General features: G+C 37.7%; 2 protein-coding genes across 5 annotated transcripts in view; one reads left to right on the forward strand and one right to left on the reverse strand.

The window, feature by feature from the left end:
• The window catches only part of EIF2AK4 (eukaryotic translation initiation factor 2 alpha kinase 4), a 130,968-nt gene extending 111,408 nt beyond the window's left edge, over positions 1-19,560 (forward strand). For all 3 annotated transcript variants that reach the window (XM_007480028.3, XM_007480029.3, XM_056810255.1), the window contains 12 exons: positions 700-864; positions 1,458-1,592; positions 1,706-1,813; positions 2,274-2,402; positions 6,357-6,443; positions 8,292-8,404; positions 9,544-9,602; positions 10,326-10,423; positions 16,703-16,771; positions 17,399-17,443; positions 18,556-18,674; positions 19,321-19,560. In XM_007480028.3, the coding sequence (XP_007480090.2) occupies positions 700-864; positions 1,458-1,592; positions 1,706-1,813; positions 2,274-2,402; positions 6,357-6,443; positions 8,292-8,404; positions 9,544-9,602; positions 10,326-10,423; positions 16,703-16,771; positions 17,399-17,443; positions 18,556-18,674; positions 19,321-19,378 (1,185 nt within the window). In that variant the 3' untranslated portion in view covers positions 19,379-19,560. The remainder of the gene's footprint in view (positions 1-699; positions 865-1,457; positions 1,593-1,705; positions 1,814-2,273; positions 2,403-6,356; positions 6,444-8,291; positions 8,405-9,543; positions 9,603-10,325; positions 10,424-16,702; positions 16,772-17,398; positions 17,444-18,555; positions 18,675-19,320) is intronic.
• A 780-nt stretch (positions 19,561-20,340) lies between these two features.
• On the reverse strand, positions 20,341-24,300 carry SRP14 (signal recognition particle 14). 2 transcript variants are annotated; one of them, XM_001380942.5, is made up of 5 exons: positions 24,134-24,300; positions 23,850-23,922; positions 22,688-22,800; positions 21,350-21,382; positions 20,341-20,788 (listed from the first exon to the last, which is right to left on the reverse strand). In XM_001380942.5, the coding sequence occupies exons 1-5, from the start codon at positions 24,155-24,157 to the stop codon at positions 20,699-20,701; spliced, it is 333 nt and encodes a 110-aa protein (XP_001380979.1). In that variant the 5' UTR covers positions 24,158-24,300; the 3' UTR covers positions 20,341-20,698. The 2 variants fall into 2 exon arrangements, with proteins under 2 accessions (XP_001380979.1, XP_007480093.1); XM_007480031.3 differs by lacking the exon at positions 21,350-21,382 and having other exon boundaries at positions 24,134-24,290.
• Between the last annotated feature and the right edge of the window lie 3,041 nt (positions 24,301-27,341).

Consider the following 27,341-nt stretch of genomic DNA (forward strand, 5'->3'; position numbering starts at 1 on the left):
TGAAGTATTTGATACTTTTTTTTGTCAGTCCCTTCTTCATTCTTGCCAAAGAGCTTAATTCCCAAAAAAAAGGAAAACCAGTGCAAAGAAGTGATTTTTTTGCAACCCCATATGAGGTTTCTTTTATAAAGAGTCCTTAGATCATTTTAGATCAGCCTTGCCATATTGTTTTTAAAAGCAAGACAATTTGCAGAATTTTTTCTTTCAAAATGACATACTCAAATTTGAGTCTATTGGGTTTGAAAACTAAATGCCACTATAATATCAAAAGAGTTTTCTTTCTCTTTGGGAAGACCACCTTTTTTTTTTCTGTGTTTCAAGCAAAAGATATTACATGTTTCCTCACCCAATGTCCTGAAGCAATGCAGTTTGAAGAAAAGAAATGGGAGGAAGATGGGAAAAAAGATCAGATGAGACATAGATGCACTATGGAAATTCTAATCCTCTCTCGTTTGTCTGAATTTACTATGGATATAGACCAGATAGGGAAGGCACCTGTGTTGTGACTCTTAGTAAAAGAGCATCCTGAATAGATACTATGTCTAAGACTATGTCTGTGACTTTTCACAAAATTCCTTCCCACCTATGGTGTAAAAATAGAACCTAAGTGTCTGTCTCATTGTGCACCCAAGATTCTGTGCTTAATGGCTCTTCCAATACTGTTGATTGAGAGCTCAATTGAAGCTCTTTGCTTTTCAGCTGTGTCGACTCTACAGATTTATTGAACAGAAGGGAGATTTACAAGACCTAGCTACAACAACAAACTCAATAATAAAACAGAAAACAGGTGTTGCCCAGCTGGTAAAACATGGCATGAAGGATCTGGAGGAAGTTGTTGGACTTTTAAAGAAACTTGGCATAAAGGTTTGTAGACTATCTAGCCTGTCTCAACAGATTTGTAAAAGTAGTAACACCTCGAAATGGTGTCTTAATTTTATTTAATTCTAGCTAGTTGTTATTTTCTCTTAGAATTCTTCTGACCTAAATCTTGTTTTCTGATGTACAGCAGTGCCTCTGGTTTAAAATAAGATTTTATATGAAGTAGCAGGATGGCATTGTAGATGAAGCACCAGAAAAATAAAAATCAGTTCAAAATCCAAGTTCAAATTATTTCTCAGACACTTAAGAACCAGGCCATCCTGGGCAAGCCCCTTACTTTCTTTCACCTTTCGTTTCCTCATCTGTAAAATGGAGAGAATAACTGAAGCAGTTGCCCCGTAGAGTTGCCGTGAGACTCCGATGGGAATTTTAAACCCCCCATATCAGTGGCAGTTGTTAATTTAAACATTGTATGTAAGACCAGTCAAGGGTACTTCAGGATTATTGCTCTTACTTAGCATTGTGGGGGTCTAGCATAGTAGGGCCACCAGGCATGAATGCCCAAACTTGCTGTCTATTGTTTGTATATACATGATTGGGGCTTTCGACCTGTGATGTTTGATATGTGGGCTTTGCAGGTCTCGGTCAATTTGGGCCTCTTTTACAAAGTACAGCAGCACCATGGGGTAATCTTCCAGTTTGTTGCCTTCATCAAACGAAGGCAAAAGATTGTGCCTGAAATCCTTGCAGCTGGTGGCCGGTACGACCATTTGGTAAGTATTCGCCCTTTAAACATTACTTTTTCTCAGATTTCCATATATGCAGTGGCTGCCAGTGAGCAGTTGATTGCACCTCATCGACAGTACTGTGCTGTTTGTTTTCTTAGATCCCCCAATTTAGAGGACCTCAAGCACTGGGACCAGTTCCTTCTGCTATTGGAGTCAGCATAGCTATAGATAAGATATCCGCAGCTGTTTTCAATATGGAAGAACCAGTAAGTTTGGGCGCTTCATTTCAAAAAGCATTATTTTCCTGTTTTGTAGCAATTCACAAGGAACAGTAAAGACATAGGATCTGGATCTAAACCACACCTCAGAATAGCTATTAACTTCTTTAACCTCTTCTCACTTGGTAGCCCTGGTGCACAAATGCAGATAAACTTCAGTTTGTTCTTTTGCTTGAAACAAAAGAGAAAAGATGGCTTTCCAAAAGGGAAAGAAAACCCTTTTGATATTAGGCTGGCATTTAGTGTTCAGCCCCAGCAGACTCAAATTTAAATGTCATTTTGAAAGAAAGAATTGTGCAAATTGTCTTTCATTTGTAGTCCCCCATATGGGGCGCTAGTTAAAGAATTAGTCTTCATAGCAATGTGGCTACCTTCCTACAGCTTAGCTCCCATTTGCACAACCTAAAATCTGATTCCTCAAAGTGTAAAATCTCTGTTTCTGATCTAGGTTACAATAAGCTCTTGTGACTTACTAGTTGTAAGTGTGGGTCAGATGTCCATGTCGAGGGCCATCAATATCACCCAGAAACTCTGGACGGCGGGAATCGCAGCAGAAATCATGTACGACTGGTCCCAGGTAAAACAGAAGAGGGCGTCTCACATAGGAGGATGACAAAAGCAATTTGCTTAAGGATAAACCCTCTTGCTCCCTGGTAGAGCTGTCAGGCGGCATTTTTCTGTAGTTATGTCAGGTTCCTCCCTGTCGTGGGAGGGCTTGAGGCTTTTGCCTTGAGTCTCTTTTCACACAAATGTTGACAACTGCTCTACTTTTGCCTTTAAAAGGGACACCTTCAGATAACCAACTGGCAGATTGCTAAAGCAGCCACTGATCCCAATTCACTTTTGTTTTTATGGATGTCATTTGTCCTTTACATCACATTCTCTTCTGGATATATCTTCCCTCCCTTATAATAAAGCTTTTAAAAGAGGAAAAAAAAAAGACCAGTTCCGCAACACCAGGAGGCTCAGCCGCTGTGTTTGATACCACGTGCCGTTCAGCAGCCCCACCGCCTGGACTGCAGCGAAAGGCGGGAGGCGTGTTTTCTAGCACTTTGGAGGGGGTCACATTCTTCATTTGTCGTCGTTCAGTCATTTTCAGTCATTCTGACTTTTCATTCGGGTTTTCTTGACAAAGATACTAGAGTAGTTTGCCATTTCCTTCTCCAACTCATTTTATAGATGAAGTAACGGAGGCAGGATTAAATGACTGGCCCAGGTTCACACGACTAGTGTCTTAGGCCATATCTGAACTCAGGAAGAGTCGTTTTCCTGACTCCATGCCCAGCTCTCTTTCCGCTCTCTGTTAGTCGCCTTTGTCATAATTACACAGTGCTTAGTTTCGTTTTATGGTTCTTTCCATTTGCATTGTTATAATTACTGTATTGTTTTTCTGATTCTTGTTACTTAGGAAAAGCTTATGGGATGGTAATATTCATATCACTTTTTTAAAACATTTTGTCACTCAAGGGTGTCTCTCTCTCCCCCTTCCCCCCACCTTGTCTCCAGTTCTTTGCTAAGTGCTATGGATCGTTTGAGGTCCATGACTCACAGTGTATATCTAGGTCAAAGGCTATGAAAAATTTAGCCTTTTTCATTTTTTAAACCTTACCTCCCTCCATCTTAAAATTAATACTGTGTATTGGTTCCAAGGCAGAAGAGCAGTCAGGGCTAGGGAATGAGGATGAAGTGACTTACCCAGGGTCACACAGCTAGGAAGTGGCTGAGGCCAGATCTAAATACAGGACTTTCCATATTTAGGGCTGGCTTTCAATCCACTGAGTCCCCCAGCTGCCCCCATTTAGTATCTTTTTAAACATACTTCCAAATTACTCTTCAGATTCATCGGACCAGTTCACAGTTCCACTGTCATTGCATTGTTTTCCTATAGCCACTCTACTTCCATCTTTTTTTCATCTTTGCAAATTTCCTAGGAGTAAAAATTCAGAGCTGTTTTGATTTGCCACTTCTCTTATTAGTAACTTGGAGTAATCCTTCACATGATTGTTAATAATTTGAATTGTTTACAAAGTCTATCTTTTGACCTTTTATGAACTGAGGAATGGTTTTTGATCTTACATATTTGTGTGAATTCCCAGTATGTATTAGATAACAAGCCCTTATGAAAGAGATTTAATGTGAAGGTTTGATTTTTTTTTCCAATAGTTGTTCGTACTTTTCAATTTCATATAATTGAAAGGATCATATTATAGCTTTTGTAATCTCTTCTGTTCTTGCTTGGTTAAGAATTTTTCCCCTGATAAAGGACCTAGCTACTTGTACAAAAATATAGCAGCCCTTCTTGTGGTGGCAAAGATTTGGAAATTAAAAGGATGTTCATCAGTTGGGGATTAGCTGAACAAATTGTAGTATATGTTGGTGATGGAATACTATTGTGCTATAAGAATTGATGAACAGGAAGATTTCAAAAAGAGCTGAAAAGACCTACATGAACTGATGCAGAGTTAAATAAGCAGAACAGGGAGAATACTGTACACAGTAAAAACAGTATTGTGGAATAATCAATTGTGATAGACTTAACTACTCTGAGCAATGCAATGATCCGGGACAATTCTGAGGGATTTATGGCAAAGAATGCTATCCACCTCCAGAGAGAGAACTATGGAGTAAGAATGCAGATCAAAGCATACTATTTATTCACTTGTTTATTTGGGGTTTTTTTTGGGGGGGGGAGGGGTCATGTGATTGTTTTCTTACAAAAACGAACAATTCAGAAATATGTTTTGTATACTAACACATGTCTAACCCAGATCAGATTGCTAATTATCTCCTGGAAGGATGAAGGGAGGAAAAAATAATTTTCCCCCTAGCCATAATTGTGAATGATAGCACTAGCAATTTTCCTCGATTTTTTATGTATCCTCTCAAATATTATCTTGAATATCCATTTTAAATGAACTGTGTGAAGTGGATTAAGGTGCTAATCTAAATCAAGGGTGGGAAGACAAAATATTTTTCACTTTTTCCCCAATTCTTCTTTAGCTTTTGATACTGTTTTTATCTTTTTGTCACTATACTTTTGTCACTTCTCAATAACTTTGCTTTTTCTCATGTACTTTTTTACTTATTGTGGAAAAAATGTGATGTTATTATTATTGGCAGTTTTTGGAAAGCCCACTATGAATCCTGGCAAGATTTCCTGTTTATACTTTCTTAAAGCATCCGTGAAAATAAAGGCTGGGGGCAGCTTGGTGGCTGAGTGGATTGAGATCCAGGCTTAGAGATGGGAGGTCCTGAGTTCAAATTTGGCCTTAGACTTTTCCTAGCTATGTGATCCTGGACAAGTCCTGTTGCCTACTTCTTACTACTCTTCTACCTTGGAATCAATACACAGTATTGATTCTAAGATGGAAGGTATGGATTAAAATTTTTTCTTAATAAAGGCTGCCCAGTGTCTAAAAACAGGGAATACTCTTAGACCCAGCTGTTACAAGGTATATGCCCCCAAGAGAATAATAAAAATATGTAAAAGTCTCCTGTCATAATGAGATGAAGTGGGTTGTGGCAAAGACAGCGGAGCTGGCCCATGAGTTCCTGAAGTTTGACCTTAAAATGCCCCTGGGAGGCTTTCCTTGCTTACTAACCTCCAGAGGGCCCCAGACTTGAGACTTGAGATAAGAAACCAGAAGCAAAATAGCTTTTACCAAGAGCAGAGTCTATCTTGTATCAGAATATTTATGTAAATAAATCACACTGGGGGGGGGGGTGTAATTTATATACAAAAATATTTATAGCTGCACTTTTTATTAGACCAAAGAACTAGAAACAATGTGGTTGTTCATCAACTGGATAATGAATCTACAAATTATGTTATACAAATATAATAGAATGAAAAGTACAGATTTAGAGAAACCTGGGAAGACTTGAGTTAACTAATGCAGAGTGAAGTTAGAATTGTTTTTATAAAATGACTACTGTAAAGAAAAACTTTTTGAATTCTTAATAACTCTGTGGCAACTGGTTTTGGCTCCAGAAGAGTGATACTGAAGCATTTATCCTACCCCTTGGCAGAAAGGTGGACCACTGTAGGTACAAGATTAGGCATAGATTTTTAGACATGACCTAAGTGTGAATTTGCTCGACAGTCCTTGTTTAAAAGCAGAGCTTTTATTTGGGGAAAGAGATGTTCGAAGAAAGTGAAGGTTAGTGATAGTAAGGCAAAATATTGCCAAAATCAAAATAAATATTTTTAAAATAAGAGGAAATCAGAATTTCAGAAAGCTCCCAGCAAGCAAGGTTGTGTTGCTATTACCATGTCAAAGTCAATATAATCTTTTTAAAATAAGCTATTAGTAATTGTTATAGATTCTTAATTTTTAAGAAAGTAAAGAAGGCCAAAGAATTGTCCTCTTGAACAAAAAACCTTTTCTTGGTGAATATTTTATACTCTGAGGAACAAGAAGTGGAGTCATTCATTTTAAAATAAATGATCATTTCCAATGTTTCCTATGAATAAATGATCAAAGAGTTTGGGCATTTGTTTTATTCTCCTTCTTACCATTTATCGTTTCAGTCTCAAGAGGAATTGCAGGAATATTGTAAACATCATGAAATCACTTATGTGGCTCTTGTTTCCGACAAGGAGGGCAACCATGTAAAGGTAAAGATTCTAGGGAATTATGTGTATGATCAGATTCTTAACCTTTATGTGATTGGAGAACACACAGCTTCCTGCCAGAACAGGACTTTGCTTGATACAAGTTGGAATCCATTGCTCTACCTGTCCCTTTGAAATAAGTGTGCTGGCCAGAGAAAGTGCATCAAAAAAGAACTGATCTAGATCTGAACACCTTTTTAGACTTTTACCTCTTGTCTTCCCATTCTTTTCCAAGAAGAGATCTAGTAAGTGCTCCTGACCTGGTTAGCTACTCCAGCATTTTTTTATTTTTTGCCCTTTGGGGAAATCAGATTTAACTAAAAATGCCTTAATACTTATTCTGCTTCATGGCCTAGTGCTTTATTTCTAACTATTTTTAAAGGATTAAAAAATAAATCAATATCTATTTGGAATAGTTTGCATCTTAATCTGATATAACAAGACTTCAGAAAATACCGCCCAACATTGGTTTTGATTAATTAACAACCATTTCTTAAGTGCCTACCATATGCCAAACACTCTGCTAGGCAAAGGGGATATAAAAACAAAAACTAAACAGTCCTTATTCACAAGGAGCTTAAATTCTATCAGGGAGACATGTACATAAATACGTATATATAAGGCCATTACAGGGAGAGGGCAAAAGAATTTGTAGCTGAGAGAGATGAGGAAAAGCTTCATATATAAAACCAAGCTTGAAGAGTGTTTTGAAGGAAATAGAAGATGCTGAGAGGCAGAGGGGAGGAGATAGGACAATCTAGGCAAGGGAAATAGCCAGTGCAAAGGCTAACACACATAACTTCCACTACCTTCTCAAATCTAACTTTTGGAGTCTTCTGGAAGCACAGACAAGCTTTTAAAAGCAAATCCTGGGACTATAATATGGATAATTTCACAGAAACTAGAGTTCTCACCTGTTACAGATGCATAAATATGTCCACAAAGAATTAGTCTAACTCTCAGCAGTGCAGTGATTTGGGACAATCCTGAAAGACATATGATGGGGAAGCTATCCACCTCCAGAGAGAACTGTTGGAGTCGTCTTTCACATCGGTGTATTTATGGTTTTATTTGGGGGGGTTGGTTATGTATGAGTTTGTTCTTACAACAGTGACCAATATGGAAGTGTGTTTTGCATAACAATAAAAAGAATTACAATTTAGCTACTTCTGTATAGCATACGCACTTAACATTTATTAAGAACTTATGTGAAAAGGACGTTATCTTCTATGACCTAGAGAAATCATCTGATTCACTGGCATCTTTAACATCACTCTTAAACCATTTGCTGTACTATGGTGGAACATCATCTTTGTATTTGAAAGGAGCCACATTGCTTATCATTATTGAATTTTTATATCATCTACTTCTCTGATATAAAAAGGTCATTTAGAATCAGTTATGACCCTGTCTTATAAGCTCAATTCCTGTCCTCATTACTCCCCCCCCCCCCCCCCCGGGAAAAAAATAATAATCATACTGTTCTGTCATCATAATCATTATTGAAAATGTTAATACAGGGCCAGGGACTGATTCTTGCAAAATACCATTTGTTTCTTCAGAATGTCACAAATGTTTAGTGGAATATGAAGGGAAAGAAATGGGGTAAGCACTTATTAAGTATCTACAATGTGCCAGGTACCGTGCCAAGTGTTGTACAAATATTCCCCATTATTTGGTTCCTTAACTTGATTGAGACCCAGAATGAAGCATATAATTTTCTGTCATCTATAAGATAAAACCATTCTCTTGTTGGCTATTGCTTAGTACCACATATTTACAACTCATGGATTCTGCTTCTTGGCTTCAGAAATCTGCAACTTATCTAGCTGTTCCTTTTCTTTTTATAAGGTCAAATCCTTTGAGAAGGAAAGGCAGACAGAGAAACGAGTGCCAGAATCTGACCTTGTGGAACACATGGCACAGAAACTAAGGACCAAAGTCTGTGATGAAAAGAATACCAGGTAAGGTAACAAATAGAAGCCCTTAAATGCAAATACTTCCTTAAGCAGAACACCCAGATTAGTTTTTAAATTAGGCCACTAGCTTTTAATGGATGTAATCTATTCCCTTTGGAAAGTTCAGAAAGTAATTTGATGAGCCAGTTCCTAATATTTTGGGACATGCCTTCTTCTTGATTTTTAGTCATGTACATCAACATCCAAAAGCCTATTTTGTCATTCTTTAGGCATCTTTAAGACCAGGAGACTGCCTGTCAATATTTTCTGGAATCTGCTGATATCTTTGTGAACTATTTTATTAAATCATTTAAGAGAGAAATAATGGGAAAAATCTCTAAAATTATTTTATTATGCATGAGTGTAAAGTTTTTTTTCATCCCATTCTGCCCATTTCTATTGTATCTTTTCCTATTAATTCCTTCCTTTTTAATAAGGAACTGCCTCAAAGAAATAGTTTTCATTTTTATTTAGCCCTAGACTTTTGCAATGACAGTATGTTACCAAAGTCACTTGTTAACAGTCAACTAAAAGTCAGAGGGCTAGGAATAAATAAGAAATAGTCAACTACTTAACAAAATTGACAAGAAAATATTAAAATATGTAAGGCAAGATGAAATTTAATTATAGCAGTTATTTAAAATCTTTACTGTAAATGGCCCTTTATTAATCAATAGAAGATGAATACTTCCCTTTATTCCTAAGATATATAGGACTGCTATATATTTAAAAGGCTATAAGCTTACTCATTTGCTTTTGGAAAAACATCTATTCCTTTGGGAAGACTCACCTTATTTATTACAAATTGTTCTCCTTTGGGAGCTTCCAATATATGAGATGGGGTATGCTGACATTAATACTTCCTAGTATTGTGAAGGGAGCAGAAATTAGTATTTTATGGCAAGCCAATGTTTCCAAATCCAGCTAAACAAATTGGAGTATTCTCCAAGTATCTGTTCACTTGAAATTACATCCTACATCATTTTTTATTCCCTCTGGACCAAAAATTGATGCACGTTTCTACATTAACGTCCAAAAGAAAAGCATTTTTGTAGTAGAAAAATTGACTGTAACATACATTGATATAGGTTGCTTTTTTGCCTTCTTGACTACTTTCCTAATTGTTCTTGTTTGCTTGTTTTTAGAGAAGCTTCCGATAATCTTGCAGGGCAAAATCTGAAGGGGTCGTTTTCTAATGCTTCAGGTATAACTAATAATTAGACTGAACAAAATAATTGTAGTGTCTGACAATAAGATGTTGTATGTTTGCTTTGCTGTATTTATCCTATCATTTCGGCTAACTCTTAGTAATACTCAGAAAAAAGGGGGGGGGGGGGAGTGCAAACTTATCCAAAAATCGTAAAATGGGAGTTTTATTGTCTTTTGAAACTTCTGAGGAAGAGTATTCTTAAATACAGAAACTATTAAACTACACATGTCATATACCTGGGTGCTAATCCTAACTGTTCTACCAACTTAAGTGCTTTAGGCAAAGTTTATAGCTCTCTGTCTCAGTTTGACCCACAGAGCATATATAGACAATTTTCTTCTAAATCTCTCCACCTCACAAATGAATAAAGATTAAATCTATAGTTTCTTATATAAAAATAATATATAAATGCAGTTTTCAGTGAGATCAAAAAAGAATATTTGAGTCAGCTTTCCTGAGTTAGGGCAAAAAGACGTTATCTGGGTTTCTCAGACTTTTCAGGATTATGCCACTTGGGTCAAGTTTATCAGCATTGATTGAGTGCCAGGATCAGTGGCAGATAATCTGCCTAGAAGAAATCTGATTAGTTATTAGGTTTTAGAAGATTTCATGTCAAAATTGTCTTTAAATAAATAGTAGTCTTTAGTCAGCATTCTATTTTTTCTTTCCTTCAATATGATGCATTTTATGGAAATGAATTTGAAATCTTTGATTTAGGTTTATTTGAAATCCATGGAGCAACAGTTGTTCCTAATGTGAGTGTTATAGCCCCAGAAAAGCTATCAGCTAGCACCAGGCGGCGGTATGAAACTCAGGTAAGTAATGAAGCTTTCTTTAGCTTTCCAATCTTTCTTTTTGGGCAAATGAAAGTAATGAGTAGAAATAAACATGGACATCTATTTTACTATAACCATGACGCTTTTCCTTCCCACCTCCAAAACTTAGGATGCTTTTGAAACTGATCAAAAATTAAGAAAAACTAAGCTGGGTGACCATAGGTAAATCACTTTATTGCCTGCTCTTCAGTGGCCTCATCTGTAAATAGGGATAATAATATTTGCAATACCTACCAAACAACGAAGTGCTAGGAAAAGAGCTTTGTGAATAATTAAAGTACTATGTTAGTGAGTTGTTGACAGAAATAGGTAGCAATACTTTGTGCATTCTTGGCTCCTACTCAGAATCTAAACACAGATGTTCTAACTGGCTCAGGGGAAAGTAGACTTTTAAAATGGGTCTTGGAAGATTTGAAGAGAGCATTTCAGATTAAAGGAACAGCATGCAAAGAATAGGAAGGAGCACAGACATTTGCTTAATTGGGGACAGAAGGGCAGAATGGAATTAAGTTTGAATGATACCTCATATTTAAAAGGCTTACAAAATGCTTTCCTCACAACAACCCTGAGGAAGGTCTCCTTTTTCTAGAGAAAACCATAGTTCCAATAATTTGTCATCGTTATAAAGTTTGGAGCTTGAATTTGAATCCTGCCCTCTTCTGACTCCCAAGTGCATGGTCTTTCCACTATTTTATTCTGCCTCTCAATTGAATTGACAGAGTTCAGGTTTTGCAATTTCTTTAAGCATTTCTAACTGTTTGCTTAGGTTATTAAGCACTAGCCAGTTTACCAAGTGTTCTCTGCTACATTCATCTCTACTACTCCCTTACTGACTACTGCCGCTTTCTTCCTATTATTAATATTGGTATTAAAATCATTTCCCCCTTCTTCAAGCAATATTTTACTGGAACCCAGCATTGATGTTCTATCTTTTCAGTGAACCACTGATCTGAGGGTGTCAGGAGATGCCACTACCATTGATCCCATCTGGATTTAAGAACTAAGTAGCAAGAAGAAAAAGTTCCTCAACAAATGACAAATGACCAAGGGACTTTGTGAAATTATTATGAAACTTTAAAATAAAGAAGAGTAGTTTAAGAAGAAACTTGAGGCCAGAAACTAAGCTATAAACTTTGATATTCCTTTTAGTATCGTGGGTTCCTTAATATTTTAAAGATGTTATGGACCCCTTCCCAGAATAATATTCTCAAATACATAAAACAAGATTACAAAAGAAGCCAATTATATTAAAATAGTTCCTAGTGATTTTTTTTTAAACCCTTACCTTACATCTTAGAATCAATACTATATATTGGTTCCAAGGCAGAAGAGTGGTAAGGGTTAGGCAATAGGGACTAAGTGACTTTCCCAAGGTCACACACGTAGGAAGTGTCTAAGACCAGATTTGAACCCAGGACCTCCCTTCAAAAGGCCTGGCTTTCAATCTTCTAAGCCATCTAAAAGTTACACACACATACACACACACATACACACACACCATGCCCCTCACAATATTTTTTAAAAGCAAGTTCATTGGGGCAGCTGAGTAGCTCAGTGAATTGAGAGCCAAGCCTAGTGACAGGAGGTCCTGGGTTCAAATCTGGCCTCAGACACTTCCCATCTGTGTGACCCTGGGCAAGTCACTTGACCCCCATTGCCTAGCCCTTACCACTCTTCTGCCTTTGAGCCAATACACAGTATTGATTCCAAGATGGAAGGTAAGAGTTTTTTTTTTTTTAGTAAAAATAATTTTTTTAAAAAGCAAGTTCAAAGGAGATAACCCAGAAGCACTCAGCCAAGCTCTTCCTGATTCCCCTATAAACAACTCTAAAATAAATGCTTCAAATAGAATTCTGGAGCAACAAAAGGTTGGGTAAAACAGTTTCCATCCCAAGATAACTTAGATGGTCACCAAGAAAAGTCTGTCTTATCAGGGTGGTAGTAAGCCCTAGTGGTAAGTGGTAAACAGTAGCAGCTTTGGGAACTCTCAGCCCACAGAAAATGGTGGCATCAGACAGCTGATTGGAAGATTACAGAGGACCCTTTGCTGGCATTGGAGTTAAGACCCTGCTGCATTGTCCTTCACACAATCAAAGTCCCAGGGCCAAAAGGAATGATAGCAGTCACAGGGAATAGAGACCCTGGTCGCAATTCCAAGACACAGGAAAGCACTAGCAATTGTGGCTTTAGGACAGTAGGGAACCTGGTCAAAATCTCAGGATGAGTACTAGCATGGGTTTACCTTCCTAGGTTAAGATCAGAGAACTGGCCAGTTCAGTGGCCACACCTCTCCTTAGATCATACTTCCTTGGAAACATAGAAAATCAAAGGACCCTCCCCAAGCCAGTTCTGAAAACAATAGCAAGAAAGTTGTAAAGCTTGGGACAGTATTTTTGCCACCCCAGAACAGAACTCAACTTTAACATAAAGTTAAAAGTTAAAAAACAGGCTGGGAAAATGAGCAAACAATTTTTAAAAAGAATACTGACACAAACCCAGAAGACTACATCAAAGCAGCTATATAAAGGCCCCCCCCCCCCAAAAAAAAGTGATTTGATTACAGGCCAAAAAAATTCCTAGAAGAGCTCAAAAACGATTTTAAAAATCAAATTAAAAGAGTAGAAGAAAAGTTGGGAGAAAGAATGAGAGTGATGCAAGAAAATTATGAAAAAGAGTTAAAAGCTTGGTAAAAGAGGTACAATACTAAAGAAAAGGATACCATAAAAACAGAATTGGCCAAATGGAAAAAGAGATACCAAAGCTCAAAGAAAATATTTTTTTAAAAAATGAGAATAGGGCAAGTGGAAGCTATAGACTCCATGAGACACCAAGAAGTCAAAAAGTCAGAAGAATGAAAAAGTATAAGCAAATCTGAACTATCTCCAGGAGAGATCATTTAAGAATTACTAGACTACCTGAAAGCCATGATCAAAAAAAGAGCCTAGAAACCATCTTTTAAAAAGTTATCAAAGAAATCTGACTTGATATCCTACAACTAGAGGGTAAAAAAATAGAAATTGAAATAATCTACCAATCACCTTCTAAAAGAGGTCCTGAAAGGAAATTTCCAGGAAATATTATAATCAAATTCCAGAGCTCCCAGGTCAAGGAGAAAATATTACAAACAGCTAGGAAAAAAAACACAACAAAAAAATAAATACTTTCAAGCCAATGTCAGAATCATACAAGACTTAGTTCCACATTAAAGGATAAGAGGCCTTAGAATATGATAGTCTAGAAGGCTGAGGAGCTAGGATTACAACCAAGAATGATCTACCTAGCACAAGAGAGTATAATCATTCAGAAGTAAAAATGGGCATTTAATAGAGGACTTTTATGATGAAAATATTGGAGCCAAATGGAAAATTTGACTTTAAAATACAAAGAATCATACATAAAAAGATAAATATGAAAAAGAAATCATAAGAGAATCAATATGGTTAAAATGCTTACATTCTTATAACTTTATCATTCTTAGGGACAGTTAGAAGAGAGAGAGGACACCGATATGAAATAACTATGATGGGATGATTTAAAAAAAAAATTAAAAGGGTAAGAAAGAAGGATGTTCTGGGAGAAGGGGAAAAGGAGAGAAAGAATGGGGAAAATTATCTCACATAAACAAAGCATGAAAGCTTTTATAATGGATAGGAAGTGTGGGCAAGGTGGCAAGGAATACTTGAACCTTACTCTCATCAGAACTGGCTCAAAGAGAAAAAACACTATCCATAAGCAGAGGACAAACTGTGGGAGTAGAAACACCGAGGAAAAGCAACTGCCTGACTACAGCGGTTGAGGGGACATGACAGAGGAGAGACTCTAAACGAACATTCTAATGCAAATATTAACAACATGGCAATGGGTTCGAATCAAGAACACATCTAATGCCCAGTGGAATCACGTGTCGGCTACGGGGGGTGGGGGGTGGAAAAGAAAATGATCTTTGTCTTTAATGAATACTGCATGGAAATAATCAAATAAAATACTATAAAATTAAAAAAAAAAAAGAACTGGCTCAAAGAGGGAATAACATACACACTCAAAATAAAAATCTATCTTATCCTCCAGGTAAGTAGGAGGGGAAGAGGAGAGAAGCTGGTAGTCAGAAGGAAAACAGACTTTTGAATGGGTTTTGAGTAAAAAGAGAAGATAAACAGGAGGAAAAATAGAAGGAAATATACCGTTAATAAAAAAAAAATGTGAATAGATGAACTCATCCATGAGATAGAAGTCACTAGCTGAATGAATTAAAAACCAAGAAAACAAAGTATTACTTTTTTAAAAAAAAAAAACCATACTCGAAACAGACACACAAAGTTAAAATAAGCTATTTTATTATGCTTTTAGCTTACATGAAAAAAATCTGGGGTAGCAGTTATGCCCTCAGTCAAAGCAAAAGCAAAAACAGACCTAATTAAAAGAGAGAGGCAGGAAAACTACATTTTGCTAAAAAGGTGCAATAGATAATGAGTAATATCAGTGGTTAATATGTATGCACCAAACGGCATAGCAGCCCAAATTCTTTTTAAAAAAGTTAAATGAGGGGGCAGCTGGGTAGCTCAGTGAATTGAGAGCCATGCCTAGAGACAGGAGGTCCTAGGTTCAAATCTGGCCTCAGATACTTTCCAGCTGTGTGATCCTGGGCAAGTCACTTAACCCCCATTGCCTAGCCCTTACCACTCTTCTGCCTTGAAGCCAATACACAGTATTGACTCCAAGACGGAAGATAAGGGTTTATAAAAAAAGTTAAATGAGTTACAGAAGAAAATAAAACTATACTTGTTGGGGACCTCAACTTTTCCCTCTCAGAACTAGCTAAATCTAGCCATAAAATAAAGAAGTTAAGGAGATGAATAAAAGTTTAGAAAAGCTAGATATGATAGAAAACTGAATGATAAAAGTGAGCCTACTTCTTCCTCAGCTATACTAACATCTTCACAAAAATTGGCCATATACTGGGCACATAAACCTCACAACCAAGTGCAGAAAAGCAGAAATATTAAGTGCATCCTTTTCAGACCATAATACAATAAAAATTATATCCAACAAAGGGCCAGGGGAACATTAAAATTTAAGCTAATCCTTAAGAACGAGTGGGTCAAAGGACAAATCACAGAAACAATAATTTCGTTAATGAGAATAACAACAATGAGATAACATACTAAAATTAATGGGATGCAACCAAAAGCAGTACTGTATAAATGGAGATTTTGAACCTTTGGACTTCATCCCCCAGAAGTTCCTTAGTATTTCCCAAAATTCCTTTTAATCTCTCCACCACTTTGCATGGTCATGTTTGTATACGTTCTGAGGCTCTGCCTCTCTCAAGCTCTCTTCTTTCTCCCAGTAGAGTTAGGCAGGTTTTGCTCTAGGTTTTGTTTTTTTTTTAATAAATCTTACAAATATAATACTTGAATTATTGAATATTAATTTTAAAATCCATAGTACTGAAGGGAAAATTCATCTCTCTAAACTAGCATCATTAAATAGAAGTATAGCAAATTAGTGAATTGGGCATGCAGCTAAAAAACTAGAAAAAGGACAGGTTAAAAATTCCCAATTTAACACCAAGTTGGAACTTCTAAAAATTAAATATTAATAAAATTGAAAACCAATGAATACAATTGTGAAAAAATAAAAAAAAAACTAGGTAAAAGCATAATTTGATTTTTAAAAAGAAAACCAAATCACTAGGATCAAAAATGAAAAGGGTGGATTTACCACCAATGGAGGTGAAGCAGCTTTTAGGAGTTATTTTGCCCAATTATATATATCAAGATCAACTGTGAGTGACTTAGCTATTCTCAGTAGTACAATGATGCAAAAAAGTTTTTAAGGACTTATGATAAAAAATGCTATCCACCTCCATAGAAAGAACTGATGGAGCCAGAATGAAGATTTAAACATACTTTTAAAAAACTTTATTCTTGGGTTTTTTTGGTCAGCCTTTTCTTTTACAACATGGGTAATAATGGAAATGTTTTGCATGACTGCATATGTATGAGCTATAGCAAACTGCCTACTTTCCCAGGAAAGGGGGAGGTAAGGAAAGGAGGGAGAGAATTTTGAACTAGACATTTTAAAAAACAAATGTTAAAAATACTGTTTGCATGTAATTAAAAAAATTAAAATCAAATGTCCAAAAAAAGTTCACATTCCCCATATTAAGAACCCCTGCCCTACTGTTCAGTTTATAAATGAACAATGGGAGGATGCCTTGCTTCCATGTGTTCTGAATTCAGTAATCTCTTTTTGTAGGTGCTAACAAGACTCCAGACTGCCCTTGCCAACCTCCACCATAAAAGCAGTGAAATTGAAATTTTAGCTGTAAGTCACTTCCTTTGATATTGTTATAAGAGCAAAATCTTTAGAGCTTAACATTTAGCTCAATACAAATATTTTGTATTCTTACATATTTATATATACATACATATATATATATATATATATATATATATATATATATATATATATATATATATATATATAACGCATACATATTATTTCACTAAGATCAACCGCATGCAAATTAGAGCATGAGTCTACACAGAAAATGTGAAGGCTTGGGGGAAAATATCAGAGAAAAGGTTTTTTTCCCTTCACACCCCCATCCCAAAAGTGGAAAAAGTTATAGCATCCTTAGAAAATCTTCATTTTATTATGGAAATTTCCAGGTGGTCTTTAAATCTTCTTTAAATCTTAAGTCTTCATATGTACATGTAGTAGAATTAGTCCCCCTGATTGACAGGGGGAAAGGGGGTAGAACATTAATCGCTAAAGTCCCATCTTCATATAGTTTACATTTACTTCATTTCCAAACATAATAGCATCCCACCTGACTTAACAGTGCAGTCTTTGGGCGACACAACGTATAATACAAATAATCAGAGTTAAGTTGACCAAAATTGTCAATCAGATCCTCTTATACAAACTTGTACGTTTTCCTTTTCACAGGTAGACCTCCAAAAAGAAACAATTTTACAGTTTTTATCACTAGAGGTAAGCAAGGCAGACTCTGCCATCTGGACCCAAGTATTGGTCTAGAAAGAGCTAACCTTTAAAATCCAAAAGTTTAAGTAGTGTTTGCCATTAATGGACTAGAAAAATAAAATTGAAATTAGTTTTCCTTAGTGTAATATATTAATTTTCTAGACTCGGGCATTTGTATAGCATACTTTCCTTTTACTCTTAAGCTTTGTATCAGTGGAATCTTATCAGATACTTATCTCCTAATGAGAGTGAGCAGAATGTTAAGAGTCACTGCTAAATGAGGATTAATGTCAATTATTTATAACATGAAAAACCTTAACTAGTCTGGGATACCTGGTAACAATGGTGGGTGGCACCCTTTACAACAGTGGCCTTGCAGATTCTGTCTCTGTCCCCTTCCCGTCCCTAATTCAGGTTTGTTCCAGGTGTTAGAATCCCTAGTTATGATCAACCACATGTATCTTCCCTTTCCTGTTTTTGTTTTGGAATCTTACATATGTCTATTTTCTTTCATGCATATGCCTGATTAGTTGAGAGCCCCCTAATTACACACAGCCTTAGCTCCAGTTAATGTATGATTGCTTCAAAATGGCATCAGAATGACAGAGTTTTCTTTCACCTGCCTAAAACATTTGTTATCAGAAGTGTTATTTATTTTTACTATTTCTCCTGGAAACTGAAAAATGGATCCATGTGCTTCCCCTGCCATCTTGTTGGTTCTACATTGATAACTGGGTCATTCATTTACCACTAATATAGTATGAAAGTGGCATCTCTGCCACACATCAGCAAAAAAGGAGTGGAAAATAACTTGCCCAGGATGATCATGGCAGATAGCTAGTACACATTCTCAAACCAGGGTGAACCAAAGGGACAATATTAATGAAGTGATGAATAACATTTTAGTTCTAAAAGTACATAGATTCATCTTCCAGCATCAAGAGTAACCTTCCTGCTCCTGGAGATTTTAATACCTCTGGATGGTTTCTGTATACATTGTTTGGGCCTTGGGAGAGCACTAGCAGATCCCATTAGTGTCCTAGGAAGAACCATATCCTTTTCTGGTAAATAAATCTAAAGGTACCCTACTGGTTAAAAAGTCTTCTCTTTGTTTCCCCTAGTGGGACGGTGATGAACAGGCCTTTAATACAACTGTGAAGCAGCTACTGTCACGCCTGCCGAAGCAGAGATACCTCAAATTAGTCTGTGATGAAATTTACAACATCAAAATTGAAAAAAAGTGAGTTATCTGGTTATAAGCAGCAGATTTCCCACATGTCAGGTCTCAAGCAGGTAAACTATTAAAACCATTCCATGGTAGTTTATCTCCCCTTGAAGCTTCAGATTCCTCCCTAGCAGCACCTCATTATCCTGTCAGGGCAGTGGGGAAGAAGCCTATATAGAGAGTTCAGAAATTGGTAGGCAGTGAAGCCTGCCCAGGGTCATCTATCAGGTCTTGTCTTCAGCCATGACCTTATTAATGACAAAGTATAACAGGGCAAGGATCAACTGTCCCCACTCTAAATTTATTCTGCCAGGTGGCCCATTTATAGAATTCTCATGTTTAAATTAGGACACTGCTATCAGTTCTATTGCTTCATATTTAGAACATTTTTGCTTTAAAATCCCAAAAGAGAAATAGTACCTTTGAGGGCAGAAAGGAAAAGTGTGAGACCAATGATGACATTTCATTTGCCAAAACAATTTAGTTAGCAGTTGTATAAAACACAGAATCTTAAAAAGATGAGCGCTTTGTATTTTTGTTGCAACAGCACTCTAACAGTAATTTATTTTCCCAAATAGAGCACATAGGTTTTATTTCTTGATTTTTAGAGCCACTGTTTTTTAATTCATGGCTACCTCTAATTATAGACTTTCTTCTGCAGAGTGTCAACGCTATTCCTGTATAGTTACAGAGATGACTACTACAGAATCTTGTTTTGAGTATGAAGAGTTCATTGCACGAGACATGTGAATTGTACATAGCAGTACGATGGAAGTTTATGCTGTAATATAGAATGCTGTACAGTCATTGTAATTTCTGATCAATCTTAAACTGAATATTTTAAAATGTATATATCTGAAGACTACCAAACTTTTTGGATTTAATAAATGTTTTTCATAAATCTGCCTATGTTTCTGGAGGGGAGATGGAAAAGAAGGATGTCTAAATACAAATCAAAGCACAATAGCTTTTCCTATATCCCTAGGTATAGGAACACATCAGTTCACTTATTCTCAGACTGAATACAGCCATTTGAAAGAGTGCTATCTTCATCCCTGATCCCTGCTTTATAGATGAAGAAATTGCACCTTGGAAGTTAACCTACTTGGGCAAGTATAGTACACCGAGTATAAGTACAATATTGTTTCTACTACACTGTGCTTTGCTGAGTTGGGATATGGTATTTATAGTTGACTAAAGAGGAATGAAACATCTGAAGACATAACTGAAAACTTTGTCCTATTTCCCCTAACTAGCTTAATTAACTGCTTATCATTCTAAGCTTGCTTTTTGGAGAGTAGGAGTATAACTAGCATATGGGTTCCAAAAATTCTTCCTACTGAATCAAGAAAAAACTTTTTTAAGTTGAAGATATCAATAATACCTTAAAAAGGCTAAACATCTTGGCTACAGAAAATGAACTACTATATATATATTTTTTTTTTCATTTTTTTCAGTGAATTGTGTTAAATTAAGATGGTCCATTTGCAAGACTTAAAAACTTCAAGAACACCTCAGAAGTATTTAGAAAGCAATCCTAAAACTATACAACTATATTCAAAGGACTGCCAGCTTCTGTCACCAAAAGCCCCCAGGACCTAAAAGCTTTTTCATTCCTCACACAAGTGGGTTAATGAAAAACCAAAGGTGATTAAAAAAACAACAGGTAAATGGAAACAAGAAAGGTATATCAATAGATTTAATAACACATTGCTCTCTTCACACAGATTGCTAAAGTGACTTCAACAAACCTAGGCCAGGTACACTACAAAATGTAGAGGTGGAGCAAGGCTGGGAGAATGCCACATATAATATATATACATACATAACTGGAGTAGGTCTGTCTTTCTTTTTTAATCAAAGCTTCCCCTATAAACATTAAATCTGCAATTAACTGAAACAGGACGAATGAAGATCTGCCATTTAAATAACACCCCCTCCCCCTCACATGAAACCATTCAACCTTAAAGTAAGTATCCCCAGCCAAGCATCTTCAGAGTTATTTAGATGATGAAATAAAACAGGAATCTAAGTGCCCCTCACTGTGTGGCTTTGCTCTTCTTGTTTTTGCTCTTCTTGTCTCTCTTCTTTAGCCCATCCATATTGGCTCTCAACAAGTTAGAGTAGGCCTGAAAGACACAAGGCATAGAGCCTTCAGTAGAAAACATAGCATGCCGGATCTGCCCCCCCTGCTTCTATAGACAAGGAAGTCACCCAGTAGAGGATATAAGAGAATGGTCAAGAGAGAAAGGAAGAATGTAACATACCAGATCATACCTTTCTTCTGGTGCTAGGAAGGACAGTCAGTCCCCTTGCTTTTTTATTACAGCAACTTTTCATTCCCTACTTGCCCTAGGCAAGACAGTTACTGGCCTTATTTAGTTGTTATGCAATTTCCACAGCAAAGCCAACAAGTAATAATTGTTGGCATTTATAATAGTGTTATTAAAGGCCTGCCAAGCACTTTCTCTAAATTTTGAAATTTACATATTTATATTGGTCAAATCTCAGATTAATCTGACAGGGAAAAAAAACAAGAGATAAAGCTAGATTCTACACCAAGTCCATCAGACAGCCTCATTTGTAAAATAAAGTATTAACTCCAGGTCACTAGTGGTAAGATGTCTAGACTTAACCTTGAGTTTACTTACTAAAAAACTGTGGAAATACAATGAACATCAGAAACTTACCATCTGGAATTTATTCACTTCTTTAGAGCTCACCTAAAAAACAAATAAATAATTACCTCTACTTTCCATGAAGGAATCATCAAAGTCCTCATGGGGGCAGCACAAGCCCAAATTTCAAAATATTTGTCCCCTACCCTCATGAGCCTGCTTTTTTCAGTAGTGTCCCTACTAAGGTCAAGAAGATGCAAAGCAAAACTTTCCTCACCTAATTTATTTAAAGATCAAATAGCTTTTCAACCTTCAATTTTGCTTAGAGATGGATTCCTAATGTTTTACTTTGGAATCTTCTTGACCTTTCATTAAAATTTGAGGGGAAAAGGTCTTAGAGAAGTCTTGCACTATAGCATATAGTTTCATCATAGAATAGGAAGCAAAAGTCTATAAATGTATGGAGGTACTACTACACAAAAGAAATAAAACTCCTTCCCTCATGCAATCTACCTTTAGCACAGGTCCCAATGGGTCCCTTCATTTTCGTCTTTAAAAGGAAAATACCATAACATACAAATGCAAAATACCTCAGAGAAAGGTACTATGGAGTAAGGAAATCTAAAGGATTCAAAAGGACCGACTTTACCATGCTAACTAATGAGTAAAGCCAACTTCCTAGGCATGTCACATTCCTTTTCAATTGATTTTTGGAAAATGCTCAACAGCTTATTAAAAGGCAGGATTTTGTACTAGGTAAAGAGAACCAAATTAAAACTTTCATGTGGTAGTTTGGGGTAGTAAAGAGAGAAAGTTATAGAGTTTTTTTCACACAGTAAGCTTAATAGCTAAGTGAATTAGAGATCATGGTGCAGAAAAATAAAATTTCTTCTTTATTCAATGACTCTATGCCTTACTCTCTACCCTTCTTATTAGGAAAAAAAAGAAACACTAAGAGCAATTCAATTCTGTATTTTATCATAAGCAAAGCAAGGGCACAGGTCAACTGAAATCTTAATTAGGCTCTCAGAAGCTGATGATAATAAATCAAGGTAGTGTCATAATGAGTATTTGTGCCATCTTTCTATTAACTGCTCCTGAAGTCAAGAAAAATAAGATAATCTATTTCCTGACAAAACTTTTGGAAAAGGAATGAGGAATTTCATTTCACCTTCCTTTCTACTCACTTTTCTGGTACTCTAGGCAAATATGAGGGAGCAGAAAAACAATCAAACTGTAATTTATGTTCTACTTAATTGATCCCTGAATAACTGAGAGTTAAACAGTTCTTGAAAAGTATAACAGGCATAAAATATGGATCTGATGATTTCCATCCTCAAAATCCTGAATATCTCCAATTTTAAGACAAACATTATTACCCTTGGAATTAGCTCCCTAGTCCCTTCTTACCACAGTGCTGATCTTCTTTTTCCCATCAGTAGCTCTTAGCAAACACTTATTGTCTGAAGGCTCAAAGCCTTCCACAGACCCTTTCCGTGGAATGGGTTTAGTTCGACCATCATCTGCATTTAAAAAAACAAACAAAAAACTTTGTCAAAAGAAAAACCCTAGGACTGGTTGTAATCCTAGGAAGTAATATGGATTTATACTCATTCCAATTGAGGAATATACTTATACTATGCCAGAAGTGCTGATTCTTTGCTCAATAGCAATAAAAAAAAAATTCAATTTCTGGAAGAATCAAATGAAGTCAATAAAATAATAAAAAACAAAAGCCAAATAAAATAAAATTTCTACCCTAAGTGCGAGGCATCCTGTAAATGGAAAGAAAAAAAGGTAGAAAAAGACAAGCAAGGGTCCTGAGAGGCCAGGTTAAGAACTGAAGGATGCTGACTGGCCATCAAAAGCTGAAAAAACTAGATACTTCAGCAAGAACTAACCAATCCTACTCCAGCTCAACATGGGAAATCATACCGAAAAAAAACAAACTGCTTTGTACCCACGCACAACTTTGGGGTGGCCATCCTAGAACCATTCCTGGGCCTCTCTCATTGCTAAGAATGGGTCTGGCAAGACCAGGAGTTCCTGAACTGCCAGTACCAAGAGCTCCTTTTCCCATACTTCCTGGTAACCAGGTCAACAGTTCCTCTTCCTCCTCTATTCAGAGGATTTGGAGCTGCAAAGGGCTTGGAGATGAGCATGTCATCGTTAAGATGGGGTCCAGGGATGCTTGTCCCAAAGTCCCTGGGTTGATGTTGGTAGATCCATTAATTTCTTTTTAATATATTTTGTAAAGTATTGAAATATAATTAACTCTCTTCATAAACCTACGTATTTTGTGCGTTTAAAAACAGGATTCTGAGAAGGGGCTCACAGGGCCTTTATCAAACTGTCAAAAGGGTTCAAGACAGAATCTCAGACTTAGTCCAAATGTCTCCCTTTAAAGATAAGGGAGATGAGGTCCACAGAAGTGAAGAGGCTTGCCCAAGGGCACAAAGCCAGACCTAAGCCAGATCCTGGGGTTAGTATGGCCTAACCTGGTGCCTCAGTTTTCCCCGTGCACAGCCCCACCCCACCCGCAACCCCTCCCGGGACAACGGCCGCTCCTTACACTTCTTCAGGGTGATGAACACGCTCCCCGAGGATCGGCACTTCTGGAAGAGCCTGGTCAGCTCCGTCAGGAACTGAAAAACAACCCACCCCGCCCGGCTTCTGTTAGGCGGCCCCATGATACCGACCCTAGTGAGCAGCCTTCCGCGGCCCGGCTCCGACCCAGTCCCGGGCAGCGACCTGGCCAGACCGAGACCTTCTCGGGCAAATCTCATTCCTTCCACCTCCCGCCGCCTCCCTGCCTGGCCTCCACCTAGCCACCGACCCCCCGGCCCTGGTCCCCACCTGCTCACTCTCCAGGAGCACCATCGCCGCCGACACTCCTCCGCCCCTCTGCTGCGCTCGCTCAGTCACCACTAGCCCGGGAGCCGGAGCCGGAGCCGGAGTCGGAAGTGAGAATCACGGGAGGAGGAACTTCCGCTGTTTCCTCCCAACCATTGTTCTCGCCCCTCGTATTACTACTCCGGTTAACCACGCCCCCTTGACGAGTGACTCTGATGTCTCCGCCCTCTCCCCAAGCTCCTCCCTCAGAAAAGGGGAAGGAGAAGAGCAGAGGGGAAGCGCTTTAGAAATGGAAACTATGGGGAAGGGAAAGAGGGAAGAATGAAGGCAATGATTGGAGGGAGAAAAGGAAGAAGGGGAAGGAGAAAAGGAGGAGAAGGAAGAGGGGGATGGAGCCAGGAAGGAAGGAAAGAGAAAGAAAGGGAGGAGGATGGGGCGAGAGATGGAAGGGAGGGTAGATGGGAGGAAGAGACAGGTAAGAGCCAGAGAAGTGGGGAAAAGAGGTGAAACTAAGAAAAAAGAAGAGAAGGGAGGGCAAGGAGGAGGAGATAGAGGGGAAGAAAACTGGGAGCGGGAGGAGGGGAAGGCAGAGGAAATATGGAGCTAAGAAAGACACGAGAGAAGGGGAAAGATGGAGAGGAAAGGAACTGAGAGAGAAGGGGAAGGAGATGGGTTAGAGCTGGGAAGGAAAAGGGAAAGTGAGGGAGGAGAAAGGGAAAAGAGAAGTGAGATTGTTAGGAATGAGAGGATAAAGAAGAGATAAGAGTGGGAAAGGAAAAGGGAGAGAAAAAGACCAAAGGAAGTTGGGGAAAAGACTAGGAGGAGGGGCAACAACAAAAGGGGAGAGAATAAAGAATTGGAGGAAGGAAATAAAAGGAGAGAAGGAAAGGAGGATTTGGAAGGAGAGGCAGGAGGTGGGAAAAGGAAAAAGGGGAGGGGGAAAGGGAGAACAGATGGAGAAGAGCAAGGAGAAAAAAGATGAAGTTGGAAAGGAGAGAGAGAAAGAAGAATAGAAGGGAGAGGGAATAGAAAGAGAAGAAGAAAGAGGTGGAAGAGAGAAGCATGTTTGAAAGAGAAGGGAAGAGGAAAAGGAGAGAGAGAGGAGTTGGGGGGGTTGAAGGGGAAGGAGGATAGGATGGAAAGAGAAGGGAAAGCTGCTCTAAGGGAAATAGATAAGGAGAAATCTCATCTCTTTCCAGGCCCCATACAGATCCTAACTTCCTTCAAAGACCCTCCCTGACCAGGTTTTGGGTTTGATCCCCAAGGACTATACATGGGAATTTTGTGCCACTGAGACTTTTCTGACTAGCCTGGGTTCTCGTCATTCTTCTTCTGGCTAGTTGTGCTTACAGGGACACCTAAACAACAGTTCAATTCGATAAACACTTATGAAATGCCTACTGTGTGCAAGGCACTGTATTAAGTACAAGGCATTCAAAGATGAAAAATAACATAGTCTTTACCCTCCTGCTCTTTGCTACATCAATTTTCATCTCTCATATCAATTTTCCCCTTTTGAGTAGCTACTTGCCTTCTACCTATAACAAAATCAGGTCTCTCTTAACCATAAAACTCCCTCCAAAAAAAAATGGTGTGGTGGAAAGAGCACTATATTTGGAATCAATTGACCTAGGTTTGACTCCTTGTTTCACTATTTATTGCTTGTATAACTTTAGTTGGACAAGGCCTTTAAACCCTGGGCTTCAGTGTCTTTATCTGGAATACTAAGGGGCACTAATACTAATGTCCTCTAAGGTTTGTCATCTAGCTGTCAAAGTAGGTAGAGTACTAAGAGTTAGAAAGACAAGTTAAAATCCAGCTTAATATTTAAATCCAGCTATGTGACCCTGGGCAAGTCACTTAATCTCTGCTTCAATTCCCTCATCTATAGGATTGTTGTTAGCATAAAATGGCATAATATTTGTAAAATGCCTTGTAAACCTTAAAATGCTACATAAATGCTAGCAATTATTAATCTATATTTTTCTTTTTAATAACCCATTGATAATTTTTTGCTTCCTATATTACCAAAAATTTTTCCCAACATCTCTCCCCTCCAAAAAACTATCTCATATGATAAATAAAATGTTTAAAGGAAAAAAATGGCAATTACAATAGAAAAAGTCTGAAAATATATGTGAAGGGCACACTTATGGACCTTCCACTTCCACAAAGGAGTGGGGTGGGGCTGCCTCTTTATGATTCTTCTTTGGGGCCATTCTTGTTCTTCATAATTTTGCAGCATTCACTTGATTTTGTTTCTTCCATTTCTATTGTTATTGTACAGGGCAGCTAGGTAGTACAATGGATAGAGTGGTAGGCCTAGATCATCTTCCTGAGTTTATAACTGGCCTCAGACACTTACTAGCTGGGTGACTCTGAGTAAGTCACTTTGCCATATTGACTTCAAATTTCCTCAGCTGGAAATGAGCTGGAGAATGAAATAGCAAACCACTCCAAGATCTTTGCCAAGAAAACCTCAAATGGGATCATAAAGAGTTAGGCATGACTGAACAATAACAATAAAAGTGTGTGTATGTGTGTGTGTGTGTGTGTGTGTGTGGAGGGAGAGGAAATGGGGGGAGAGAGAGCAAGAGATCAGATAATGTATCAGATAATGGAAATCTTTCCATGTTTCTCTATATTTATATCATATTCCATCACATGTACCACAATTGATTTAGGCATTTACTGAACAATGGGCATCTATTTTGTTTCTTCTATAAATATAAAATCCTATTTTTCTACAAATAGTCTTACCATCATCACTACTACCACTACCACTACTACTGGTATAAAAAGGAATTCTCTAATTTCTTTAAGTTAATAGGGGATCTTGAGGTTCTCTTACCATAGAGATGTGTAGGGATTAACCAGCCCACAGTGACAGGAAGGAGGAACTGGGGAGCCCCCTGCTGAGCAAGCATCAGTTGCAGGCTATCAGTTGCAGGCTATCAGTTGCTGACAGTTAGGAGAGACAATTGCTGACAGTTGGTCAGTGAGTTGGGAACAGTTAGAGCTGGCAGTCACAGGGAAATTGGCTGCTGGGTGTGAGTTGGTCGTTGGGGGTTGGTTGCTGGAATATAAAGGTGGGCCTGAACTTACTGAAAGGGCTTTTGACTTTAGCCGTTAAAGGTCTTTTTGCCTCTGAAATCTCTAGAGAGCAGGAGGTCTGTCTCATCTGCAAGGACCTGCTGTCAGTTGACTGACA

The sequence above is a fragment of the Monodelphis domestica genome, chromosome 1, assembly GCF_027887165.1.
Source record: "Monodelphis domestica isolate mMonDom1 chromosome 1, mMonDom1.pri, whole genome shotgun sequence".
Taxonomy (NCBI): domain Eukaryota; kingdom Metazoa; phylum Chordata; class Mammalia; order Didelphimorphia; family Didelphidae; genus Monodelphis; species Monodelphis domestica.

Bases quoted from the DNA above. Each gene is read 5' to 3' on its own strand.
- SRP14 (XM_001380942.5), bottom strand. From the start codon at position 24,157: ATGGTGCTCCTGGAGAGTGAGCAG. The intron at 23,923-24,133 runs GTGGGGACCAGG...GTTGTTTTTCAG, and splicing joins TGCTCCTGGAGAGTGAGCAG to TTCCTGACGGAGCTGACCAG. The intron at 22,801-23,849 runs GTAAGGAGCGGC...TTTTAAATGCAG, and splicing joins GTTCATCACCCTGAAGAAGT to ATGATGGTCGAACTAAACCC.